This window comes from Clavelina lepadiformis, chromosome 2, assembly GCF_947623445.1.
Source record: "Clavelina lepadiformis chromosome 2, kaClaLepa1.1, whole genome shotgun sequence".
NCBI lineage: Eukaryota > Metazoa > Chordata > Ascidiacea > Aplousobranchia > Clavelinidae > Clavelina > Clavelina lepadiformis.
Window position 1 is genome coordinate 18116110 of NC_135241.1, and position 26426 is coordinate 18142535.

Sequence of the window (26426 nt, forward strand, 5' to 3'; positions counted from 1 at the left end):
CCCTATTGCTGCACGAAGAAATTTATTTGCAGAAACTTTGTTTTTTCTGCAAGACGGAAATTCTTCGAAAAACATTTCCGATTAGTTCCCTTTTCAAGTTTTGCCCTCACGCGAACATACGTAAATGCGACGATTTTTGCAGCGGGTTTGGTATTTGCATCCAAACTTATGCGTTAACTTCTTGGAACTACGCTGTTTCAGAACTCAAAACGTGAATTCTCTTACGTAAGTGTTTAATGTGATTTTATTTAACCTATTTCTGTTGTCGTCAAAGGCCCATGCATTGGAATTGGAGCTCATACGAAATCTCGTGAAAAACTTGCAATGGCTAGCAATGTTTTACAGTCCAGGGAATTACAGTATTTCTCAAAAGCTGTATTTCTAAAGAAATATGACAGCATTATTCCATTTTCAAAAAGAACCAAAACAAAACATACATTTTTGTGCTGTCTACGCATGGCAGCTAACTAGTGTAAATTTTTTCAACTAAAATACTCAGTGGTTAGACAGTTTTAGTAAATGTTTAAACTAAATTTTTTCAACAATATCTTGTGGTTGTTTTTTAAAGGCCTAAGAACCGTCGCAAAAATGACTTGTAAATTAACGCAGTTTCTACAATTTACTTAGATTTGCGTCTTGCCAAGGCAAGAGTTCTGTTAAGTTTATAAAAATAACATACTCAGCTAGACCTTTTTACAAACGGTTTGTGCTTTATTCAGATTTTATTAATTTATTTATGCAGACGAAATCCTCTCGCGATGTGTCGGAACAGAAAACAGGCGCTTTGATAAACGTGTAATCAATTTCCACGTTGTTTGTAGGCCCACTGGTCACTGTTTAACACATTTAGCATTTCCACGCTTCAGTCGCGCTTTCTCGCATTGTGTCAATCTGGAATTAGCCAGTTATGTTAGGTTTTTGTCGTTTAAAATCCCTTTGCGGTTGCTAACGTTGGTGAAGAATTTTTGATTAGACTACTTATTCCCAAAAGGCCTCAACATTGTTATCGAGTTGTTGGACCCTCACCTACTGCGCTGCCTTACTTTTTATGGAGCAAACAACGAAGAAAAAGACCGGGAACTCGATATTGTCCAGTAAGTCTTTTCGAAAATCTACATGTCGGGCGACTGTTGATATGAAGCATATGGTATTTTGTGACCAAAGCTTGACTAACACTTTGCCTTTTTTCACTTAGCAAAGTAATTCTGCATCATCACCTAGGTTTGACCTGGAGACCCAAGCGCACCAAAGTTTTTTGTCATTTTCTATTGCAATGTTTTTGGAAATATTTCAGTTTAGTGGTATCTCTTACTCTATGTCTATATTCTCAACAACCACTGTACCCAAGTCAACTTTTTGCAGGATGTCTTGTAATGTTTTACGTATTTGAATTTTGAAAATGTATAAAGCCTACAATTGTCTAACAATACAGTAAATAGTAAAGAGAAACCAAAACTTTGAAAACGGAAATCACAAGGGTCATGAACTTTTTTGCTTTATCTCTCCTGGCAGAATTTCCCAGCCCGGAAAGAGAAGGGACATTTTGATAATCGCTGTTCCTCTATTACGATAAAATTCGTCGTTTCATCAGCTATTTAGTCACACTTGCGCTGATGAGTTTTAAACAGCTGGATAGTTGAACATTTGTTCTAAACGTGTGTGGGTTAAAGACGGGTCCTGACGCATAGACCTTGCGATAACGTTGCGGAGTCGTTAAAAAGCGGCGCAGTTCTTCTGATCTGCAAAGTATCTCAGTGTTTCGTCAGTCATCGCTCGTTTTCCCTCCGACCTATGCGGACCTAACGCCACTGCGAAGCTTGCAGGGTGCCAGTCAGCTTTCCCGGTGGGAGTCCACGAAGGAATATTCATCTGCCTGACCGTTGGTAATGGCATAACCTAATCGCATGTGAAATCGGCAAATGAGTTTTTGAAAACTGTTTCTTGGACGGCCAACACTCTTTTTGCGGCGGCCGTCCTGTCAAAGCAAGTTTAATTGTTGGCGATTATGACGCATGCCAGATTAGTGAGGAATCGACAACCGTTCATGGCGTGCGTGCAAGATGTCATATTCCATTTCTGGCCAACAACGACTGTCCGTATACTGGCACACACGAGACTCGCTACTACAAAATTATTGCGTCAGTGGCGCATTAACTTGCATAAACCAGTCACCAACTTACGTTAGAAGGCCATTTCCTTGCCAACAAAAGTTAAAACTAATTAATGTTCAAGCTAGTAAGAAGTCACGTAGCTTTTTTCCTGAATGTCTAAGTAAACAATTAAGTTGTGGATTGGGAAAACTAATGAAATTGATATGTCCGAACACTGTATTTGTTATAATCGACCAGTAGCGACGACATCTTAGGTAACTGCGGCTTGACGTAAGCAAATCTTCGCTTAAATAATTTCATGCCGATTCTTGAGTTAATTAAAAACTCCATCTATTTCGTAATGATATTTCACATGCCTTATTTGCTCTAAGTTTGACTATTAACTGCTCTACAAATTCTAACCTTATAGTTATTCACTATAGCTTCGGCGAAACTTTAACTTATTCTTTGTTGGATTTGTTTATGTCAGCTGGAAATTGGTTCTATGGCAGCCTAGGGATTAACTGAATTAACTTGGTTGATTGCAAAGCAGTCTCTTAGATGTTGTAAATTATTCTCCAAATGACGGCGGTCGCGGGCTATTGCGTTTTAAATTATTTTTCTAAACTTTACTTGATAAATTCTGCTAGTTATTATAAATCTTAAACCTTGCATATACTGTATATGTATAACAAAATGCAAAATAGCAACTAGAAATATTTTGGTAAATTAAAAGGTCCATGTTTTCATGTGATGTGAATAATTACTCTTTTTGTAGTAGGTCGTTTACTTGCTACACTTCCGTGCACAATTTCCACTTTCAGGTCAAAATAAAGTCCTTAGCGTAGCCTTCCGCCTGCTTCGGTCATCAAATAACGTATTTTTCTTTGGCACGTATTGTCTTGTGTTTGGCAACAATCCACAGATGGAACAGATTGGCAGAAATATTTTCCTACATTAAACAACTTAGCGGAAGTTTGGCATCCTTTATGAGTTTATTTAAGGTCATGTAATTATATTAGTATGCACTGTAATATGATCATAATATCGTGCAATATCGTTGGTATATTTGGAATTTCTCGATACCAAACATTACTTTTGTGTGGAATGAAATTTAATATTGAATACTGACCATCTCACGGCAAACAAAAAATCCATAGTTTTACATGAGCTAGTTTGTTATATCTAGGCGACTTTTACACAAGGTTTATATCAACCGGAATGCGCAACCCTACTAAAAACACATCAGGATGAAACCGCAAGTGGATCTGCTATTTTTGTCGCCTTTAGATATCAAGGAGCAAAAGATAACAGACCTGAAGACAGAAGGCATCGGTAAAATAGCACCCTTCCTTTTAATGCCAACAACACCAGTAAAAGTTATCTCTTGTTGACACAGACCTATTCACTACGTCAGAGTCCGGCTGGCATGCTACAGGTGGCGTTTAGAATCAGGTAATGTTTGGTGTTGTGGTTGCATAAGGCTTATAACACCCTCCAATAACAGAAATAGGTTCAAGTCAAAACAACGTGATTAAACAACAAGCCAGTGCACAATCTTCGCGTCATATCACACAAACATGTGAACATTGGTATTCTGAAGACGAGCCCGGTGAATACACGGAACAAAAGCCAAAATTAAACAAAACACGTTTCGGTACATGGAGATGCGATAACAAGAAATTTCTTGAAAATTGCAACCCGCATATCGAGAATGTCAAGCATCTTGAACAGAAACAGGCACGAGTGCTGTCCTCGAGTGCCAGTGATGACATTTCAACATTTCTTTGAGAGAATGACAAACATCTGTCTACCAGCCAACCACCCGTGGGAATAATATAACCGGTCTGATAACGTCTCATTTAATAAAATTTTTACTCGTACTGGTTATTATTTTCTTAATATATACAGCGAGATCAAACTCTGGCTAACGTTTATCGTTTTATTCTTTGTTTGGCACAAAATTGTAACGTAGTGAATAAATAACATTACGGTAACTACGACTGTATTATCGCTTGATGCTTCGACTTTTCATACGAAGTAATGGTTGCCTGCTACCAAATATTTGTGTGATTTGATACACGAGCCATGTGTTAAACCGTTGCGTACAATACAGTTACATATACATGAGCATACATGAGCATACATGAGCATACATGAGCCATCAAACCAATGCGCTTAGAATACGATCAATAGGTGTAAAGCGTGTGGCATGAATTACACAAACCAATCTGTATACAACTCTATTGTTTGATTTGTTTTTCGACATTGGCCTGCCTGCATAGTGGCGAACCGCCCTCTAATAAATTAGAACCATATGTTGACAGCACGGGCCCGATCCTTCACAAATCGTATGCTTGTAGCGGGGAATCGATTTATGCCAACATGTATAGCTTCCCCACTTTACAAATCGTGTGACGAATTTTTCGTGCACGGCGGTGTCTATGATGTCTTTATTTACAACTGTTACCGCTGCTGGAAATAAAGAAATTCAATAAAACCGTATTTCACGCCCAGCTCTCAAAACATGAAAGAGAATGGTTAAAAAATGAGCGATGGGGATTTTTTAATGGTCATGAGGTTTTTTCTGGATCAACTCTGATAACCATATCGTTAAAGACCGTTTTAATACTTTTCGTTTACTGACCAGCGGTTTTATTTCCCTTCTCTCTTCTTCTTTATCCCTTGCAACATATATTCATAATATGCTTTATTTAACCCTATAGGTAAGGTGGGATAAAAATGACCTACATATTCTGCAAATACAACTTGTTTATGCTGCTTATTAAAGGTGGAGGATGTGATGCCTTCCTGGCTCTTTGAGGTGCTACAGATGAAGGAATAGATTTATTAGTTCCATAACTTGCGGAAAGCGCTGCAGCATCCGGGGAGCCAAAATCTAATCCAACTTCTTTTATTGTGAAGTAACTAACAAAACACCTGGCCTAATCATTATCATTAACCTTTTGATTATCCAAATAGTTAGATGGCATGAGATAAAAGGTATACAACGTATAAAATCTTTGTCTCGGCTTATTTACATGAATCGTGATGAATGTAGGAGGCTGTATAATTTTTGCTCTTTTTTGGGTTAGCTATATAAAACAAAATTGGTTTTAACCAAATTTTTTGCATCAGCTGTATACTAAGTCGACTTCAAAGTATAACACTTGTTTGTAGGTTGCTAAAAATTGTATTTCGAAATTTGAATCGTTGTGTGACAATTTTAGAGGAAAATAGGTTACTTGTCACGTGACTTCTGCGTTAATTTTGATCATACAATTCACATTTTATGAGGGCATCACCTGGCACTTTCCTATACAATTCAATTTAGTTGTTCGGTTTTATTTATTACCAAGATACACTAACATGTATCTATAAAAAGATCAGCCTAAATATAAACATTATTTTTTTGCTTTAATACTTTTCATGACGTGTGATTTGCATTTTAAAATGTTTGCCATCCGATTTGTTGCCAAATCTCAATAAGCTGATTTTAAAATTTTTAACGGCATTTTTGCTTGAACAATACCTAAATATATAAATATTTTGCATAAAATAATTTGTAATTGGTTTTATTACGTTGGTCATGGTATCATCTTTAATTCGTCAATGAGAGAGAATTACGAAACAATTAAGTATCCCTTAGATAACTTAGTTATTTATTGCGAATGGTTGAGTTGACCAGTTTACTAAAACATTATATTCAAGAATTACATAATGTAACTGGTTGTCCATCTATCAATTCTAATGGATCCCTGTATAAATGGTTGTTTTTTCTTTACGTACCTTTACTGCCACTTAGTGGTTGTTACGTTTTAAGATATCATCCCCGACAAACGCACTTGCTAAATTTTGCCCAAAACAAATTGTCCGGACATAGCAGACTATAAGTCCGTAAAATTGACACGAGACAAACTGATAAAAAGGATGGATTTTTGCCTTTTGAGAAGCAAACATAATTCTTATTGAAGTTTAATGTAAAATGAATTGATCTTTCACAAAGTAGGGTTTTTGTGGCAACAGCAAATATCACCATCAATGTATGGTTAGCCATACGTGTCAGAATTCGCTTTTTTCAACACGTTCGTAAATTGCGAACACGTTAACAAATTGCGTATAATTTACGAACGCGTAAGTAAGATATTTTACTGGCCGAAAGGTTCATACTCGCAATATACCAACGCGTAGGTTTTGATTTTTTGCCTGACCGAAAGCGTCATAATAACTCGTTGGTAAATTACATATGCGATCACAAATTGCATGCACGCTGAATTATTTATCGTCCAAAAAAATTAGCTGCGTTGGCCAAACAGGTCACTATTGGCTCACTTATACACGCTTGTAAATTGCAACCGTGTTAACCATTTGGGAATGAAAGTTTTTGCCAACGCGTACACGCGCGAATTACGAACGCGTTCACAATTCACAATTGCGTATAATAATGACCCGTTCGACCAACAGAACTATGTTTTTTACACGATAGTTTAGCGTGCATGCAATTTATGAAAACGTTATTATGAACCTTTTGGCCGAGCAAAAGATCATACTTAAGCGTTCGTAAATTGTGAACGCGTTCGCAATTTACGTACATGTTGAATTAAAGCGAATTCTGACACATATGGCAAACCACAAACCACTACAATGGCACGTTTTGGTTATTCCAAATGAAATAACTGATGCGAAGTTATATACCGTTTTCGTTGTCACTTATTCACTTATCCATCATCGTTTCATCGAGTATTGGGGAATAGAAAAAGTAGCAAGCAACTAAATTTATCTTTTGAATAAACGACTGAAAAAACTTCTAAAGAACTGGTAACCAACAACGGGCTCGTTACGAAGCAATGAAAGCCAAAAACAAGTAGTTTAGTATGAAACAGTGAAATGTTATGAAACAGCTAAAATAATATTGTTTAAACATAGTTCTACTTAACTTGCCTTATTTGTAACAACCACAGAAAAACCCTCAATATACAGCCTATATCTTATTATTAAAGATATTATTCTCTCATTTACAGCTTTCCTTACACGTGAAGGTGGGTCACTGTTTATCAGTTGTCATGGAACCGCAGGCCATTGTGTTTTTGATATCAGGTTCATACAGTAATTCTTTTATAAAACAATTCTCTAAGAACAGCTTTGGGTTTTCTTGTATTGTGTTGTCTTGAAATCTGATCTTACCTTTCTTTCGGAGCAAAAACAATGATAGTTTTGTTCAAACCACCAACCGTATAACAACTGTTTTGTTTTCTGTAGTAATAAAGTATGGCTACAGCCACGCAAAGCGACAATGTGCGTTGGTAATTAAAAATGTGTTAACCTGCTGTGGTATATGAACTGCGTCGCTGCTGTGGTGACAAGTGTGGAAGCTCTGCGAGAAAGTATAAGTTATTGCTAAATGCACTGCTTTTGCTTTTATGCCATTGACCAAACTTTGATGAAATGTTTACATAGCTTTTGTAATAATAAAAAAGTATTGTTAGTGGTAAACTTCAAGGTAGCTTTGAGTTAAGCTCAAGCAAGTTTTCAGTAAGCAAACGATTTAGCTTAAACAGGACATTGTACATTGACTTGGCGTTAGATGTATGGCATTATAGACTTAACCAATGCTGAAAAATAAAATTGGGCTTTAGCCTAAGAATGCAACAGCGGCTGTACTCCCTAAACCACGTTTTTGTGCCATTGGTTCAAAACGTTTTTAAACAGGAGTATGGCTCATCTGACTCACGGTTGTGGCTCATTCGGTTTTGAACCAAATTTCAAGCAACTTAATTAAAACTATGCATTGTTATACTTACACAGCATTGTCGACAATTCTGAGCTTGTACATACTGCACATGACTTTACCACAAAGCTTCTACTGCATACCCATGCATTTAGGCTAGCCTGCTGCTAAAAAAAGTAGGCGGGTTGTAGTATATGAGCCAAGTTTGTGGCTTATTTGGCTCAGCAAGCTAGTCTACTACTCTACATGCATGTGTATGCAGTAGAAGCATTGCGGTAGAAGTATGCGCAGTATGTTTTGCAAACTCAGAATTCTTAACAATACTGTGTAACTAAATAACAATGGATAATTAATTTAAAAAAAGCTCAAAAGTTTGGCTCTAAGCCAACTGAGCTACAAGCGTGGCTTAGATGGACAACACTCGTGGCTAAAATGGGACACACTCGTTTTTGAAATGTTTTTGAGCCAGGAGCGTAACACCGTGACCCAGGGACTACAACAGCTGTTACATTCTTAGGTTAAATCCTATTTGTTGTGGTTTTGATGAGCCATGCTCGTGGCTAAAAATTTGCGCCAGTGACACAATACCGTGGCTCAGAGACTACAATCTCTTATCGCTCCAATTTTGCCTGAAGTGTGAGATTCTGTCAGTGAGGGGCAGTCAAGTAAGCTGTAATAGAATGCCGCTGAGAAACACAAGTAACGGTATAATTTATGATTTATAGCATAGTGTATTTTTTAAACTTGTAAATCTTTATTACCCGGTGGCTAGGCATGGGTGAAACCACCGGCGACCGTCGTTATGACTTTTTGGGCGACTACGTATTGAAAACTCTCAAACTGAAAAACGACAAATGGCAAAGATGCGTCGGAGTAGAAGACAACAAAGTAGTTATCCAGGACTTCTTCGACAAAGCCGAGCACGTTCTTCTGGTGATCTCGGCCAACCAAGCCGGTATCTTAACTCCAACTTACGAATTTCCTGTATCCGGGAAGACGAAATGCGTTTATCTCATTAAACGGGCCCGGGAATCCATCAGCCCCGACTCTATCAACTCACAACTACTGCTCGGTGATTTGTCCTACGCTCCCCTTGAACAAATGTCTTCTGTTGTGGATGATGTAAGCACAGTTGTGTTTAAATTGTAGCTTGGACTACCATTGACTACACTGCAATTCATGCAGTTTATTGTTGTTATTGACGAAGTTGCGTCATGTTGTATATATGATATTACGAGACATCCTTTTTCTGGCTGGGGCTTCATAGTACGGTCATACATTTAGTAATTCTATCAGACAGCAGATTGCTGGTTTGCATCTTTGGCATATTAAAACAGCTATATATACGGCAGAACCTCGGTAAGCTGACCTTCCTCGAGACGATTGTAAAATGGTCGTGTTAGCGGGATGGTCGCGTTATAGTGAAACAGAATGGTGTACATTGCAAGAAAATAGCAGATATTCCTGACCGCATTTAAGCGGTCATGACTCGTGATAATGGAGTGATTGCGTTATTGGGGAGGTCGTTAACTGGGATTATTCTGTACTTAAACACAGCGTTAAGCGTATAGGTAACTATGCGATCAGCACTTACGAGTGAAAATAATGCTGACAGGCACAATAGCCTACTATAGCCAAAAGTCGTAGCGATATTGGACGCTACCTTTGGTGTAGGTCTACCATATTTTGCATTTGGGCTTATATTTTGAGTGTTTCCCAAAAAGCAGCTGGAGATTACTATTAGAGGTGATTTTAATGCATAAAACACTGTAGCACTGTGGTGTGCATGGATATTGCTAAGAGCGTGATTGAGATTCTATGCCTTACACTTACAGAGATGATTGTGCTTTATTGTGCAAGAATGATTTTGTTTTCGAAAAAGTAAACAAGAAGGTTATTACGCCATACATGAGGTGAAATTTGATACGAAACACGGTATAGCGTTTGTTTGCCGCTTCTTAACATGCTCATTACTAAGTCAAAGGTTAAATATTTTGCATGTCATTTGATATTGTTTATTTCTATCGGTGATTGCTTTTGCTTTGAAACGAAATTGACAGTAAAGCCGTGGGAGCTTAGTAGGTTTTGAAACTAGGTAAGGAACAGATTGTTTTTGAATTTTTTCTTTTTAATTGTTCTTTCCGCTTTATTTAAAAAACAATTAAAATTGAAGAAACGCAAACTGTTTTGATAAGGGCCCTAACAACAATTTTATCAGCATTCATCGTGACTGGCAATGCAATTTTGGCTCAAAATTGAAGATAACTAAAAGTTAATAACACAAGTAGTAAAATAGCTTGTGGAATAGTATTTTACCAGTGTGAGTTCTTTGTCTTAGATTTCTTCAACATTATTTTTCAGGTTGTTGTGCCTCTTTTATCAAATGATAGAAATCATGATACTTGGCCTTATGTTGTGTACAGTGATGTCCTGCGTCATGTTCATAAACTAAAGAGCAACGTCTATGTGGTCGCTGGGCAGGTACCTACATATTCAATCTGTTGCTTAGCCTTAGAGTGTATATGTGGTAAAATATTCAAGTGTTTGTTTTACAAGAAACGTTTCAAAATGTAAACACATGTAACGGTAATGGAAAAAATAAACTAAACTGCTGGTGTTTAATAAGCTTTTATTCTGTTGCATTTAGGTGAAAGGAAAAACTCTGCTACCTCTTCCTCCTAATACTGAAAGAATCCAAGAGGAAGAGTCTCCTGTCGACGAAGCACCAAAGTAATTCAGCAACTCACCATTATTAACTAATGATGAAAGCTATAGCTCATTCAAGACACACCGCTTCACACCATGGGCTATCTTTTTTAAATAAAACCTTAATGCTCTTGATATTGATAAAATCGTCCTTCTCAGGGATGACATGATTGATCGTCAGATGCTCCACTCGCTGGAGTCCGTGGTGATCGAGTGGAGTCACCAAATAAGAGCTGTCCTAAAGAAGGATTCTTCCGAACCTCTTCTACAAGGACTCAATCCTCTTCCTTCCACTGAACTAGGCTTCTGGGCAGATCGCTATGAAAATCTCAAATGTATTTACGATCAGGTATAACAAGCTTTGTGGGACTAACTTGAATTTGGACTTAGGTATTACTATTAACTTTGAAGATACAACACACCACACCTACCACTGTCACCGTTTAACAACTAATGAATGTTTGCTGTGTACTTTATTTAAAACTGTCTTTCATATGCGGCAATCATTCTCTGACATCTTTTTAAATTACTCAGTTAAAGATGCCCAAAGTAAAAGCTATGTCGGAAGTGCTGAAGAGAGTCAATAGCAGTTATTATCCAGCATTTCAACAAATGTTTAAAGACGTACTCGCAGGTATACGACGTTCGATCATGTCTTCCATATTTTTCTTAAGCCGAACCGTTTAAGCAGTTATTTCAACCTTATCTCCTTATCTCTTTCCACATCCCTAACATGTGTTCGTATGTAGTTTATAATTAGTTTAACCTTGTAAGTAATGTATGATTTTGTATGACGTGAAGTACACTGTTTGCTATTAGTATGCCGTCATATAAATGACTATGCTACCAACAATGCAGTTTCGAATGTCTTGCGTTTTCGCATACCGCACAACTGGGAGATGACAACAAAATTATGTTCTTGTTTATGGGACAGGTTTATCGGAAGCTCAGGATATTCATACTCACCTTAAAGCTCTAAAGTGGATCACAGAGGATTTGGAGGAACGCGATTTTAACGAATGTCACATGTACATCACACCTCTTTTCACCGTGATCTGTAAAGTTTGGGCGCATAGCAAGTACTACAGTACGCCAACCCGTCTCATTGTTCTGCTGCAGGAGATATGCAACCTGCTAATAAGCCAGGTCTGATTTTGATCTTATGATGTAGCTTAGTTTGTTGTAGTTCCACTAAAACTATGTAAAATGCTGCATTAGTTTTATGAAATTATATGAAGTTATATTCGAATATTGTCCCTGCAGTGTCGCCAGTTTCTCAATCCCGAAGTTATCTTCAAGCAAGAAGTTGATGACGTTATCGAACAAGTTGCTACGGCTTTGAAAATAATAAACGACTTCAGGTACACCGTAACTGCTTGTCTCTCCTTTCTGTAAAAGTGATTGTCTACTGCAATTCTGTGTTTATCAAATGTACTTGATTTGTGAAGGGTTACTTCAAAAATTTGTTTAATATAGGTCAAGTTATCAAGAGCACAAGGAAAAACTGGCAACCTTCTTCGAAGGTCTTAAACGAGAGATTGTTTTGTGGGATTTTGAAAATAGCATCGTTTTTGCCAGACTGGACAGATTTGCCCACCGTCTTCAGGACGTTGAGGTGCGTTTCAATATTTTTAGATTTTGAAACCGTTATAGTCATATATCATAAGATTCTGGTTTTCAACACGCGTGTTTAATCCAAGTACTACTGTACGTTGATGTTGTAGAGTTTATTTCTGGATGCAAGGGATATGCTCAAACTCGAAAAGATTGAATTTGGAGGAATTAAGGGCTCAGTACTCAGTGGCCAAGTTGCAGCACTCTTTGAAGAATTCAACGGGTTCTTTAGGGTCTTCAGTGAGCTCAAATATGACCCTTTAGACCCAATCAACGAAGTATGATGCTTTTGGGTAAAGTTAAGCCGGACTAATGATGGTAGCTACTAAATAATCTACACAGGCATTCAACGAGGATCTGCGCAAGTTCAAAAGCCAAATTGCTGACGTTGATCGTCGCCTTGGAGCAATTGTGTCACAGGCTTTTGATGACTGTCCTTCCACTGAATCAGCTTTTAAACTTATTGCCATGTTTGGAGTTTTACTGGACAGGTATAGAAGTTACTATCTTCATCTTCAAAATTTTACTCAAGCGACTGCTCTTGCATCGTAACATATAGGAAATCTATAAAATTGCTTTAAGCGGTAATGTTCTGCTTGTCAAATGCTTAGACCTCTTATTCGAGAAGATATGTGGCCAAAATACCCAGTTCTCTTGGAACTGTTCCATAAAGAACTAGACGAAGCAAAGATAATCTTTGACCGACAAATGGAAATCGGGAAAAAAAGAGATGGTGAGTTCCAGTGTAAGGTTTGTTATAAGCCAACAAGTGCTGCTCCAGAGAAAGCTTTTAGCCCTGTTGACGAATTTTGCTTGTACAATACATAGGCCTACTTGAAAAATTACTGCATTGTCAAAAATATGTGTTATACTTTCAACTACAGTGAATCTTAAACAAATGCTTAATCAGCAACAACGGCATTATTACAGGATATTACCCTGTCAACAAAAACATGCCCCTTGTAGCTGGTGCGATAAGATGGGCAAAAGAATTACGTGATAGAATCGAAGCTCCATACAACAACTTCAGACACATCCACCACCCGTGCGTTTGCCCTTCATTTACCTTATTTCACACGCTGATGCACTTCTTATTTCAGTTTAATTATAACTGCAGCTTCTCATAGCTAGCTATTCAGTTTTGCTGTTGTCTTGTTATATTTATTCCTATAAGGTAACCTGCAAAAGTGGTCTTAATTGACGCATTCCTGTTTAGAATCATGGAGGGAGATGAATGGAAGCGCATGGAGATGAAGTATTCTCAAATGATGCAGCTCCTCAAAAAGTCAGTCAGTCGATTGCTGCTAAAGTACAATTCCACATCCATGTGTTGAACGTTCTTCTTGTCCTCGTTCAGGTTCGACGAAGAGATTTATGCCCAGTGGACTGCAAGTGTTGACGAAAAATCAAAATACAATCTCAGTCAGCCTCTGATTACCAGAAACGAAGAGTCAAAACTTATTCAACTCAACTTTAATCCACAGGTAGGCCTACATAACCTTTACCTAATAACTAACTGACCATTTAGAAAACGACTATGTAAAAAAAGTCCAATAATGTCTTGGGATCTTCAGCTCGTCTCTGTCCTTCGAGAAGTGAAGTACCTTGATGTTGCCGACACCGACACCATACCTAAAGAAGCCTCAAAAATTTTTGCGGCAAAGGAATCATTCAGACAATATGTTGCAAATGTCGATCTAACGCAGCAGTGGTACAACAAAGTAAGCTAAACAATTGAACATGAAATGTTGGAAATAACTAACACAAAAAAATAACGTTGTAAAGACTGCAACCTTTAATAAACTGTTTCTTAAAGTTGTTAATCTCGAAATGTAGTTGCTAAGGCAGCAATGCTCTAATTTATCGAGTAAAAACGTTTCTGTGGGGGTTGGCCTGTAAGCTGTTTATGAATTGTTTAGGCGGTATCGCATTTCGCTCGTATGAAACAATATACTTCATAACATGTTGGTAACTGCCAAACTACACGTATACGCCCATTTTTAAATAGTCATATTACCAAACAAAGCGCATTACAAACTAGTTACGGTAACATTATTCTCCTCTCCACCTATAACTTCGAATTTCATGTTACCACAGATCCGCAACACCATCCTTGATGTCGAGTTTCCCTTGATAGAAGGCCAGTTGAAGGCGATCGATGATAATCTCTTGAAAGCTGAGAAGGACTTGAGCTGGAAAGAAGACGGTAATGGAGACCAGACGTGTTTATTTATAAAAAAAAGCCAACAAAATACCTCGTACACCTTAATTAATCGTGACAAATTATTTATCAAAACTTAAAAAATGGGTAACAATGCCATAATACCAGAAGCTCCAGAAACAGCGTAATATGAGAATAGAAATAATATTAAACTAATAGTTCATCAATAGTTATAATCAGTCTAGCAATAAGTGTATAGTGCAATTAATAATTCAATGTTTAGGTGTGTGGGATTACATTCAGCAATCACGTGATCAGGTCTTCGACTTGGAGCAACGTGTTCAACACGCAAAGGATAATGTGGAACAGATCAAGAAAATTATGACCACGTGGGTTTTGCCAATCCACGAGAGGAAGGAAAATAATAAGGCGAGTTATCCTCCTTCTCGTATCAACATCATGTTGTCTTTTGTGCTACTTTTTCTGATTATAATTCGTGTTTTCCAGGACGCACTTCTTTATTTGGATGGAAAAGAAGACAGACTTACAAAAAGATTCGCTGTGATCAAAGAAAGTGCTGAGAAAATACATGGCTTACTGGAGGTATAGGCACTTGTAATATAAAATGATCATCTTAATTTTCTGGTTAACTAAATTTGGAAGATTTAAAAGGACTTAAGACTGTTGCTTATTACAACGCGAGCAAGTACAACGGTAGGCTACTTGCTCACAAGATTGTCTTTTGCAACGTTTAAGTAAAAACACTTTAATTGTCGCAAAATTGTGTCCTGCTATCCCCCGATCTTTGATGTTCGTAGGAGAACTTAAATCTGTTCAAAGCTACTGCTGATTCCGACACATGGAAGGCATACGTCGCCTATGTGGACGACATGGTCATCGACGGATGCTTCAATGCAGTCGAATGTTCCCTCAAGTATCTTCTTGAACAAACTGAAACCAACCAGACAATGCCTCCTCTTTTCCAGGCTCATCTGGAACTGAATGCCCCGGACATGGTGTTCAGGTACCTGGAGTTTTTCACGTAAATGCACTTTTCATATTATGCCCTCACTTTTTCTTATTCGCAGACCGTCGTTAGATTACGGCGCTGGAGATGGTTTCTACGAAGTAGTTGAAGGATTGATCAGGGACATGTACAAAATGGCATCGCTAACTCCAAGACTGCTGAAAGATGGGGAGTCAGAAGATTACCAAGTACGAAATCAGCAAAAATTTGTTGCAAATATCAGTGAGCGTTTTATATGATCTGCAACCTGCAACCTTTTATAATGGGCATGTTGTTATCTCCTGTGTTTTGAAGAGTTTCGTGGGAAATATCGAAAATGACAAACTTTTAATCGTTGTGTAGGCGGAAATGGAAGATATGGCGGATCTATCTGATCTTAAAAACGAAATCCTGGAAAGAATTCAAACAATTATGGAAAAAGCTTGCGAATACCGAAATGGGTAAAATGAGAACGTTTTCTTTCTCACTTCAGTATGGAATAAACAGTTGGATAATACTGAGTTGCCCAACTATTTTCAGCTTTGACAACTACGCGTATCTCTGGGTTGACGATCGAAACGAATTCATGAAACAGTTCCTTACTTATGGACACGTCCTAACATCGGAGGAAATCGAGGCTCATGCCGAGGAAGGAGTTCCCGAAAACCCGCCAACTCTAGACATGTTCAAGGAGCAGGTAACTTGACTTCTTCCTTGAGTCCTTTATCCAGATGTAAAGATTTCGATGTCTCTTCTTTTCTTCAGGTTGATAATTACGAGAAAATTTACTGTGAAGTGGAGGAAATTAATCCGATTGCAGTTTTCGACTCCTGGTTCAGAGTAGACGCAAAGCCGTTTAAGCAGGCGCTCCTCAACATCATTAAGAGGTGGAGCTTCATGTTCAAACAACATCTTATCGATCATGTAACAAACAGGTGCCAATTGTTTACCGAATCTAGGACAATAATAAAGATTTTATGCAAACAATTTTTTAATTGTCATATGTGATTATTTGATTTGAACTTGCTAAAACTTATCGTTGCCATAAAAGCGTTTTAAGCTGAAAGTAAGAAAGAGTTTTACGAGCTTATCAAATTTTGCCACCGATTAATTTATAGTCTCTCCGATCTGGAAAACTTCATTAAACTTGTGGACAAGGGAATGGGCGTTGAAGTGACAGAACAACTGGGCTATGATAACTTGATCACACTGATTGAACATCTGCGGGTAAGTGATGTTTCCCGAACAATCTTTTATAGCCTACTAAGTCGCTCAGTGTAACGACTGTTGAATGTAAACCACTTTCAGGCTTTTACTTTCCCTTGTAGAGATCTTCAACACAATTAAATGTAGTTAGACGGTTTTCTTATTACATAATATTTAGAATGTTAAATCCCGTCAATGTACAACCGACGAAATGTTTGAACCTCTCAAGCAAACGATCGAATTGTTGAAGACCTACGACCAAGAAATGCCGGAAGATATTCACAAACAACTAGAGGTAAAACTGTGTGATATGAATATATAAACTGGCAATCGGCACATTTCGATAAAACAAACTGTAAAGTGCTTGCCTTTGTCAACCTGTAGTTGTTTCATGATTCCGTTTTTATATATTTTAATATTTTACTTACAGCAACTTCCCGAGAAATGGAACAACACCAAGAAAACGGCAGCTACCGTAAAGCAGGCCGTTGCGCCATTACAGTCAAATGAAGTGGCCATTCTCAGAAGAAAGTGCAGCGCATTTGATGTAAGTAACTCTTTGAATTAAAAAAAGTTTTTTAAATTTAAGATATTTTATAAACATAAATCAAATCAGGTGCAACAACACGAATTCCGCGAAAGATTCCGCAAGGACGCCCTCTTCCGTTTCATTGCTGATAGACCGTACGCTCAACTAGACAGATGCCACGAAGAAATAACAGGAATGGAAAACGAAATGCATAAACTGTACGAGGCAGCTGCCATATTTGAAATCAACGTTCCCGACTTCAAACAAATGAAACAATGCAGACGAGAGGTAACAAACAAAACCAACAATGAAAGTTGAACTACAGTTTTGCGAATTTTAGGTCGGTGAACTAAACCATGAATTGATTATATTTATTAGGTTGTATTGTTGAAATCTCTGTGGGACATGATAAATATGGTAAAAACCAGCATCGAAGACTGGAAAAAGACAAAATGGGCCAACATTGACGTTGAAAAAATGGAACTGGACTGCAAGAAATTTGCCAAAGACATCAGAGCGCTCGATAAAGAGGTGCTAAGTCTTTCAAGTTTACTGGCTTTTTTCCCAAAATCTAGTTTACTGATTTTACTTTTTGGGTAGATGCGGGCTTGGGATTCTTTTGGTGGCCTTGACTCGCTTGTTAAAAACACTCTGACGTCATTACGTGCTGTGAGCGAATTGCAAAATCCGGCCATACGTGACCGTCACTGGCAGCAACTGATGAGTGCTACTAAGGTGAATAACATTGACACCGAAGAGTTGATAAAGTGTGGTTAGGCTGGTACAAGAACTTTGTTTGCATTTTGTTCTTTTATTCAATGTTATAAGGTCAAGTTTGTCATGGATGAGAACACTGTGTTGGCCGATTTACTCCGACTTAACTTGCATGAATTTGAAGATGAAGTTCGTGGAATCGTCGATAAAGCGGTGAAAGAAATGGGAATGGAAAAGGTAAAATCTCTTTTTGCTGATTCTTTATTTTACATAGACGTGCAATCTTAATCAATTTTACAATTTTTTAAATCTAATTAACAACAGATCCTCAAAGAACTCGATGTTACTTGGAGTACAATGGAGTTCAAGTATGATGTTCATGGAAGGACTCAGCTTCCACTTCTCCAGTCAGATGAAGAGCTGATTGAAACCTTGGAGGAGAACCAGGTACAACATCAGGAGAGCAATAATAAATAATTTCTTTAAAGACAACAGGCATTAAAGTACTTAATAAGAGAAAACACGGCATACAGTACATGGTTTTCGGCTAGCTTTCGATAAAACGAATTTTACAACGTTATTTCCTATACTACTGCAACGAAGTTATTAGTTTCATATAACGTTATTAGTTTCACACAACCAACAGCACCTGTTTTCAGGTTCAACTCCAAAACTTGATGACCTCCAAGTACATCGCCTACTTCCTTGACCAAGTGTCAAGTTGGCAAAAGAGCCTATCTACCGCTGATTCCGTCGTAACAATTTGGTTTGAAGTGCAACGAACTTGGTCGTACCTCGAAGCCATCTTTATCGGTTCTGAAGACATCAGGTCTCAACTTCCTGAAGATTCGAAACGATTTGAAGGAATCGATATCGATTTTAGAGTGCGTTGTGTTTGCTTAAGCTTGAATCTCGAAGATAGTTATAAGATGAGCCTGTTAATGAGTGTACCGTTATTAGTATAAGTTCATCTCAATGAATCTCATTTGCGATTAATTTGAACAATTTCAGGAACTTGTTGCAACTATAGAGGCCACTCCAAACGTCATTGCCTCCACTAACAAGCCAGGTCTTTATGACAAGCTTGAAGAACTGCAGAATCGCCTAGGCCTGTGTGAGAAAGCACTTGCTGAGTACTTGGACACTAAGCGACTCGCATTTCCGAGATTCTACTTCGTGTCTTCAGCCGACTTGTTGGATATTTTATCAAATGGTGAAACGGCATTTGTTTCAACAACTTTTCCCTTTTCAGTGTGCAGTTTTTTCTTAAAATTCAAGCGCATTTCAACCATTGTAATGCTTATGTGTTCATATACAATATAGGCTTCAATTTTTGCAAACGATTTTTGCAGGAACAAACCCCGTGGCCGTATCTCGACATCTTGCTAAGTTATTCGACAGTATGGCAAAGTTGAAGTTTCAATTAGATGACGAGGGAAACCCAACCAAGACAGCTCTGGGCATGTACAGCAAAGAATCTGAGTACGTTGTTAAGGAATCTGAGTCTTTCAAGATTTATTGTATGACCTTCTAATGCTTGATAGTTCATTTCAAAACTTTAATGATAATATTGCTCAGGTACGTTGATTTCAACACTCCGTGCGAGTGCGTCGGTCCTGTTGAAAACTGGCTAAATACGCTAATGGAGATCATGCGAGCTACTGTGAGACAAGAGATGACGGAGGGCGTTGTGACCTATGAAGAAAAACCGCGTGAACAGTGGATATTTGATTACCCTGCCCAGGTTCGCTAATGTACCGTACAATTGCTTGCTTACAATTGACAAAAACTCAACTTATTAAACATGTTTTTTTAACGTGTTTTGATATACTAGAGGATATTTTTTATATTAGGTTTCTTTACTCGGAACTCAAATCTGGTGGACTACGGAAGTAAACATATCTTTTTCACGGCTTGAAGAAGGTTATGAAAATGCAATGAAGGACTACTATAAGAAGCAGGTGACTATAAATTAAGTTTTCCACATTTTCCCAATGCTATGAATTTGAATCAAAAAATATAGTGTCTAAATGACATTTTATATTTAAAAATCTCACATCTTCATTTTTAGATTAGCCAACTGAACACATTAATCGGCTTGCTTATTGGTGAGCTTTCAAGTAGAGATCGACAGAACATCATGACCATTTGCACCATCGATGTGCATGCCAAGGATGTAGTTGGAAAGTTAATCGAGCAAAAGGTCGATGGTTTGTCTGATATGGAGTTGATATAGTAGTTAGTAGTAGTAGTTTGATATAGTTTGTTTGGTGTTTGATACACACCAAAGGTGACTGCAACGCAAATTAACCAGTACGTGTGTGAGGTAGAATCGATTTATAAGATTAAATTGTTGCGTGTTTATGTTTAGATCGACAACGCTCAAGCTTTTCTCTGGCTCTCTCAGTTAAGGCTGAGATGGGACGACAAGCTTAGTCACGTGTTTGGAAATATCTGTGACGCACAATTTCAATATTCCTATGAATATCTGGGCTGCACACCTAGACTTGTGATTACACCTCTAACAGACAGGTATGTTCTGAAAACTTGCAGCCTCTGTTTTAGGTGTATTGCTGTGACTTCATATATGGATTTTTCACCAGGGAAGCTGCAATTGGTATATCAAGATTTTATACAGATCTACTATAATGTCGCATAACACAATAACTTAAAAGTTATGTAACAGATGTTACATCACACTGACCCAGTCTCTCCACCTCACGATGAGCGGTGCTCCGGCAGGTCCTGCGGGAACCGGTAAAACTGAAACCACCAAGGATCTTGGTCGTGCCCTCGGCATCATGGTTTACGTCTTTAACTGTTCCGAACAAATGGACTACAAGTCGATTGGAAATATTTACAAGGTACACAAATAAGCCAGACATGTAGAAATTACTGTCAAATAAACACATGCGGTGTTTATAAAATCACGTGGTGCTTATATTACAAATGTGTACACAGGGTCTGGCTCAAACGGGCGCATGGGGTTGCTTTGATGAATTCAACAGAATATCGGTGGAAGTGTTATCAGTTGTTGCAGTGCAGGTTCCAACTAATAAACCGACAGATGTTACAGCAGATACTGATGTTTAGAGTGTTAAAATAACCACATTGAGATTTGAATCATCATATTACGATTATAAGTTATTCACTTGAGAATTTCTCCAGGTTAAAACCATCCAGGATGCAATCAAAGAAAAACGCTCCACCTTTGACTTTCTCGGAGAAAACATCCGGCTTGTACCTACTGTTGGTCTCTTTATTACAATGAATCCAGGATATGCTGGTCGAACAGAACTTCCTGAAAATCTAAAAGCGTTGTTCAGGTGCATCTTTGGCGCAAATGTTTTCGGATGAGGGCATGCATGTTGCAGCAACTCAGCCAAATGCTCGAAACATAAACATAAATGGGTTTTTATATACTGTTTTTACAAAATCGCTACTGGTTACCCTTATTCAGGCCTTGTGCTATGGTGGTTCCTGATTTTGCCATGATTTGCGAGATCATGTTGGTCGCTGAAGGTTTCATCGACAACCGCTTGTTGGCGCGCAAGTTCATCACTCTCTACACTTTATGTCGCGAGTTGCTGTCCAAGCAAGATCATTACGATTGGGGATTACGGGCCATCAAATCCGTGTTGGTCGTTGCTGGTGCACTGAAGAGGAGCGATCCTGGCCGCGCCGAAGATCAAGTCAGTTAAAAGTTTTCGTTTGTGCAATAGTTAAACTAAACTGAATTTTTTACTAAGATAATACAGAACGGCAACTAAAACTTCTTTTTTGCAGGTCCTAATGAGAGCTTTAAGAGACTTTAACATACCAAAGATTGTCACAGATGATCTTCCGGTCTTCATGGGTTTGATTGGAGACTTATTTCCAGCGCTGGATGTTCCCAGGAAGAGAGATCCAAGTTTTGAGAAGATCGTTCGAGTAAGATTATGCTGTTAATATTGGCCAACATCTGTGGGTAAATTAATACTTACTTGAAGTTAAAATTGATCAACCAATGTTATAAATAACCGATAATAACGTTAATGATAACCAACGCTAAAGTTTACGGTTGTAATTTTTTTAGGAATCGATACTTCAGTTGAAACTTCAGCCAGAAGATAACTTCCTTCTGAAGATAGTTCAACTGGAAGAGTTGCTGAGTGTGAGACACTCCGTGTTTGTTATAGGTGGAGCTGGCACCGGAAAGTCTCGAGTAAGTGCTGTGTCACTCATGGCAATACAGTTTATTACAGTATGTTTCTTGATTAAAGATGTGAGTTTATCCGAATAAAAGTTTTAATTGCAAAATCGCATTTTAGATTTTGAGGTCACTGAACAAAACTTACCAAAATCTCAAGAGGAAACCTGTTTGGGTCGACCTTAATCCTAAAGCTGTGACAAACAATGAACTTTTCGGTACTTGATCGACTTTGGAATCACAGATATAAGTTGTACCATAAACATTTATAAATCCAAAATAATTTCATGTTAAGCCGATATCGAAACAATAACCTCGTCCTAATCGCGATCAGGTGTCATCAATCCTGCAACCCGAGAATGGAAGGACGGACTCTTCTCAACAATCATGAGAGATCTCTCCAACATCCAACACGATGGACCGAAATGGATTGTTCTGGATGGTGATATCGATCCCATGTGGATCGAATCCCTTAACACTGTGATGGATGACAACAAGGTATTAAGATGTACATGCTATATTTTCAGGAAAATTTAACATTCTTTGAAAATTTAAATTTCTATTGTCTATATGACGTTTACCAATAAAGTTTCGCTTACAGTTAAAACAAAGAAGTAACCTGAGACTTTACAAACGTAAACAACTTAAGATAATCAGTCGCTAAAGGAAAGTTTTCATTTTTGTAGGTTCTTACCCTTGCCAGCAATGAAAGAATCCCTCTCACGCCAACCATGCGACTTCTTTTTGAAATCAACCACCTTAAGGCCGCCAACCCTTCCACGGTGTCAAGGTACTGTAAGAGGGAGATTTTAGTATAATTTGCTTCAAGTAAAATTTAAATTCAAGAAAAATGTCGTCTGCCGTTTGTCGATCTACGAGAACGTCTTCAATGTGCTGAGTTTTTTTTTAGAGCCGGAATCTTGTTTGTCAATGCCGCTGATCTTGGCTGGAATCCTCCAGTTCAAAGTTGGATAGATCAAAGAGAGGTGCAGTCGGAAAGGGCAAACCTGACGATTTTGTTTGATAAGTATGTTCCACCTATTTTGGAAATCCTTAAAACCAGGTGAGATTTTATTTTAATACAACAGTTCTGAAGATGGATTTTGACCGTTGATCAGCCTTTAGCGGCCAGTAGGCCTATAACTAGTAGTTTTCGATACATAGGTCTATATTTACGTGCAGAAAGTAACTCTAAAACTTTTTCGCTTAAGGTTCAAAACAATCATTCCAATTCCTGAGCAGAGCATGATACAAATGTTGTGTCACCTGCTTGAAGTTCTTCTGACCCCAGAAAACACACCCCCGGATTGCCCAAAAGACCTCTATGAATTGTACTTTGTTTTTGCTTGCATTTGGGCCTTTGGTGGTGCTATGTTCCAAGATCAGGTATTTCAATGTAATCAAACAGAGTGACTAGAGTAAGGTGAAGTGAGAGACTGAGGGCATTGTTTTCCGTCATTGCAGCTGATCAATAACGATCTAGAAAACAACTAAAACACTGGGTACATGTCCTTCAAACATTAAAGAACTTTCTTACGCAGCTTGTAGACCATCGTGTGGAATTTAGCAAATGGTGGACGCAGGAATTTAAAACTATTAAATTCCCAAGTCATGGAACTGTCTTCGAATATTACATTGATCACGAAACAAAAAAATTTCAGCAGTGGAGCGAACTTGTTCCCAAATTTGAACTTGACCTTGAAATGCCACTTCAAGTAATGTTTTGTTTTCAACGAAACTTACCAATTTTATTGGTTTTATTGGTTTTTAGTTTAATTTTAGCATTTAGTACAGTTTGGTTGTTGTCGTTTTACTTTAAATATTTGAACTAAACTGCAATTAAATATTTAGTCAGTGCTTGTGCACAATGCTGAAACCGTGAGCGTGAAATACTTCATGGATCTTTTGATGGCCAAGCTACATCCAGTTATGTTGGTGGGAAACGCCGGGACAGGAAAATCCTTACTTGTCAGCAACAAGCTGGGTAAATTGGACGAAGATGACTTTGTGGTAGCCAACGTACCCTTCAACTATTACACCACGTCCCAGATGTTGCAGGGTAGGTCATCATATTTTTTTCTGCTTCATTTTCTTTTTGCTGTAGTGTATATTACAGTAGATAGTTTACAATTGTCGTATAGATTTCAAACCGTTCAAAAACCTAAACATAGGTTGTCTCTTGTCTGTATTTGTCAAGACAGTTTAAGTTTTGAGTGTTTTTCACAGCCGTGTTGGAGAAACCACTGGAGAAGAAAGCTGGTCGCAATTACGGTCCACCTGGAACGAAGAAGCTTGTTTATTTCATAGATGACATTAATATGCCAGAGGTGGACAAATATGGGACTGTGCAGCCCCATACCCTCATCAGACAACACATGGACTACAAACATTGGTAAATTAATTTTACTTTGGTCGTTTTTTAGGCTGTAATAAATAACCTGGTTTCGATTGTAAAACAAAGACATTTGACATATTTCTATTTCAATGTAATTTTAGGTATGATCGACAGAAGTTAACTTTAAAGGAAATTCGTAATGTCCAATATGTATGTTGCATGAATCCTACCGCTGGTTCATTTACTATCAGCTCTCGCTTACAGGTATATCTTTGCTGGCCAACTTAGTAATCAGGCTAAACGAGATTAAATTCATTAAACTTTGTCATTAATTTTTATCCTAAAATCTTTCCCACCTCACTGTATAAACTTTTAAGAATGTTTTTGCTTTCGTTTGTATGCGATTTTGCTTTTTCTGTAAATACTGTTTTTCACTATTTATGTTAATACGATTTTGTAACCTATGTCTGTTATCTATCGCAGCGCCATTTCTGCGTTTTTGCACTCAGTTTCCCGGGTAAGGATGCGTTGAAGACAATATATAACAACATATATATGCAATACTTGAAGACTAGCAAATTCAGCATGGCGGTACAGAAGGCTGCAGGTCAGTTGGTTGACGCAGCCTTGTACTTGCATCAAAGAATTTCGCAAGTTTTTCTTCCGACCGCTATCAAATTCCACTATGTGTTCAACCTGCGTGACCTTTCCAACATTTTCCAGGTAAGCAAACCAAACTCGAAGATAAAATTATAAGACTGGGTGACTTCAAACTCGTATGTAAATGGTTGATCAATGGTCGATGTTTAAATAAGTTGAGTTTATGTAGAATTCTTGTCAAAATAGGGCATGCTCTACGCGACCTCGGACTGCGTTAAGACTGTCGGTGATATGGCAAAGTTATGGCTTCACGAATCATGCCGAGTTTACAAGGACAAGCTTGTAGACGAAAAAGACATGTCCAATTATGATGAACTCTCTATGGAAGCTGCAAAGAAATACTTTGAAGTAATTGGCGCAATAATCTAAATTGTCGTAAAATGTGTTATTGAAATTGCATACATTTTTGTCTCATAAGAGCTCAAGACCACAAATTAACGCATAAATTTTCTTTTCTAGGATATACCAGAGAATACTTTGACGCCCGATCCGCATATATACTGTCATTTTGCGAATGGAATCGGCGAACCGAAGTATTATCCACTTCCTAGTTGGGAAAAGCTGAACTCACTGCTGGTTGAAGCTCTGGATAACTACAACGAGATGAATGCAGTTATGAATCTGGTCTTGTTTGGCGATGCAATGGCTCATGTGTGAGTGCAGTGATAATAAATAATAATCCATTTATTTTGTGCCGTTTTCTATTTTTTGAGATATGTTGCTGCGATCTCAAAAGGTTTTTATTTTCAGGAAACACGTTTCACGCATATAACTGACATCTCAATTACCCCAGGTCTCTGTATGGATTTCAGGTGTCGTATCAACCGAATTTTTGAAAGTCCCCGCGGAAACGCGTTGCTGGTCGGTGTTGGTGGATCAGGAAAACAAAGTTTGTCACGACTGGCAGCGTTTATAAGCAATCTAGAAGTATTCCAGATCACCATAAGAAAAGGCTACGGAATTGCTGACTTAAAGGTAAAGCATATTCCCTGTGTTTTTTTTGATGATTTTACTAGTTTTATATTTAGGATAAGTTGCATTATTTTATTGAATTTTTAGGATGATAGGTATGTTGTCTTTTGACGGCTTGAAAGCTGTCATTAGACATTATCGTTTTACCACAAGCGTGAATTGCGTATTATACGCTTGTATTTTATTACTTGTTGTTTCTTCAAGCAAGTTGGCGACAAAAGCTGCATCATACACGTGTTTTAATATTTCTTATGGTTATCATTTGTGGTTATCTATATATCTTTTGATTAACTGCTGATTATATTTATATTTGCAATTTATTTATCATTGTTGCTTTACTTTTGCGCTACTTCTAGGTTGATTTGGGAGCGTTGTTTATGAAAGCAGGAGTGAAAAACCTCGGAGTCCTCTTCCTTCTAACTGATGCACAGGTAGGTTATAATTAAGGTCAAAAACACACACACACACACACACACACACACACTTACACTATGCATTGAGGTTCAGCACAGACTG

The 26426-nt window shown here is 37.9% G+C and overlaps 2 protein-coding genes across 3 annotated transcripts in view; both read left to right on the forward strand.

Annotated features, from left to right (window-relative positions):
- Window positions 1-684: 684 nt before the first annotated feature.
- Window positions 685-5012, forward strand: LOC143447342 (uncharacterized). 2 transcript variants are annotated; one of them, XR_013114078.1, is made up of 3 exons: window positions 685-3425; window positions 3490-3545; window positions 4882-5012. XR_013114078.1 is itself a non-coding variant. In XM_076947395.1 (3 exons), exons 1-3 carry the CDS (start codon window positions 3341-3343, stop codon window positions 3879-3881), a joined length of 408 nt encoding a protein of 135 aa, XP_076803510.1. In that variant the 5' UTR covers window positions 685-3340; the 3' UTR covers window positions 3882-4044. The 2 variants fall into 2 exon arrangements, 1 of the variants encoding a protein (XP_076803510.1); XM_076947395.1 differs by lacking the exon at window positions 4882-5012 and adding an exon at window positions 3598-4044 and having other exon boundaries at window positions 3490-3528.
- A 3521-nt stretch (window positions 5013-8533) lies between these two features.
- The window catches only part of LOC143445310 (dynein beta chain, ciliary-like), a 28757-nt gene continuing 10864 nt past the window's right edge, over window positions 8534-26426 (forward strand). Inside the window, exons 1-58 of the mRNA XM_076944332.1 lie at window positions 8534-8940; window positions 10180-10299; window positions 10466-10548; window positions 10684-10873; window positions 11059-11158; window positions 11459-11670; window positions 11788-11885; window positions 12001-12139; window positions 12249-12416; window positions 12481-12629; window positions 12750-12871; window positions 13069-13183; window positions 13355-13423; window positions 13496-13622; window positions 13713-13859; window positions 14236-14344; window positions 14583-14728; window positions 14807-14902; window positions 15118-15323; window positions 15388-15514; window positions 15669-15766; window positions 15846-16002; window positions 16071-16240; window positions 16424-16532; window positions 16690-16806; window positions 16942-17058; window positions 17128-17328; window positions 17419-17571; window positions 17641-17775; window positions 17869-17991; window positions 18079-18201; window positions 18414-18638; window positions 18766-18967; window positions 19107-19236; window positions 19333-19498; window positions 19608-19715; window positions 19826-19957; window positions 20126-20286; window positions 20441-20618; window positions 20716-20799; window positions 20923-21080; window positions 21215-21446; window positions 21541-21684; window positions 21830-21958; window positions 22065-22161; window positions 22278-22441; window positions 22630-22733; window positions 22854-23006; window positions 23155-23329; window positions 23485-23658; window positions 23795-24002; window positions 24170-24335; window positions 24440-24542; window positions 24762-25001; window positions 25125-25286; window positions 25398-25591; window positions 25751-25913; window positions 26267-26341. Coding sequence (XP_076800447.1) covers window positions 8593-8940; window positions 10180-10299; window positions 10466-10548; window positions 10684-10873; window positions 11059-11158; window positions 11459-11670; window positions 11788-11885; window positions 12001-12139; window positions 12249-12416; window positions 12481-12629; window positions 12750-12871; window positions 13069-13183; window positions 13355-13423; window positions 13496-13622; window positions 13713-13859; window positions 14236-14344; window positions 14583-14728; window positions 14807-14902; window positions 15118-15323; window positions 15388-15514; window positions 15669-15766; window positions 15846-16002; window positions 16071-16240; window positions 16424-16532; window positions 16690-16806; window positions 16942-17058; window positions 17128-17328; window positions 17419-17571; window positions 17641-17775; window positions 17869-17991; window positions 18079-18201; window positions 18414-18638; window positions 18766-18967; window positions 19107-19236; window positions 19333-19498; window positions 19608-19715; window positions 19826-19957; window positions 20126-20286; window positions 20441-20618; window positions 20716-20799; window positions 20923-21080; window positions 21215-21446; window positions 21541-21684; window positions 21830-21958; window positions 22065-22161; window positions 22278-22441; window positions 22630-22733; window positions 22854-23006; window positions 23155-23329; window positions 23485-23658; window positions 23795-24002; window positions 24170-24335; window positions 24440-24542; window positions 24762-25001; window positions 25125-25286; window positions 25398-25591; window positions 25751-25913; window positions 26267-26341 — 8601 coding nt within the window. The 5' untranslated portion in view covers window positions 8534-8592. The remainder of the gene's footprint in view (window positions 8941-10179; window positions 10300-10465; window positions 10549-10683; window positions 10874-11058; window positions 11159-11458; window positions 11671-11787; window positions 11886-12000; window positions 12140-12248; window positions 12417-12480; window positions 12630-12749; window positions 12872-13068; window positions 13184-13354; window positions 13424-13495; window positions 13623-13712; window positions 13860-14235; window positions 14345-14582; window positions 14729-14806; window positions 14903-15117; window positions 15324-15387; window positions 15515-15668; window positions 15767-15845; window positions 16003-16070; window positions 16241-16423; window positions 16533-16689; window positions 16807-16941; window positions 17059-17127; window positions 17329-17418; window positions 17572-17640; window positions 17776-17868; window positions 17992-18078; window positions 18202-18413; window positions 18639-18765; window positions 18968-19106; window positions 19237-19332; window positions 19499-19607; window positions 19716-19825; window positions 19958-20125; window positions 20287-20440; window positions 20619-20715; window positions 20800-20922; window positions 21081-21214; window positions 21447-21540; window positions 21685-21829; window positions 21959-22064; window positions 22162-22277; window positions 22442-22629; window positions 22734-22853; window positions 23007-23154; window positions 23330-23484; window positions 23659-23794; window positions 24003-24169; window positions 24336-24439; window positions 24543-24761; window positions 25002-25124; window positions 25287-25397; window positions 25592-25750; window positions 25914-26266; window positions 26342-26426) is intronic.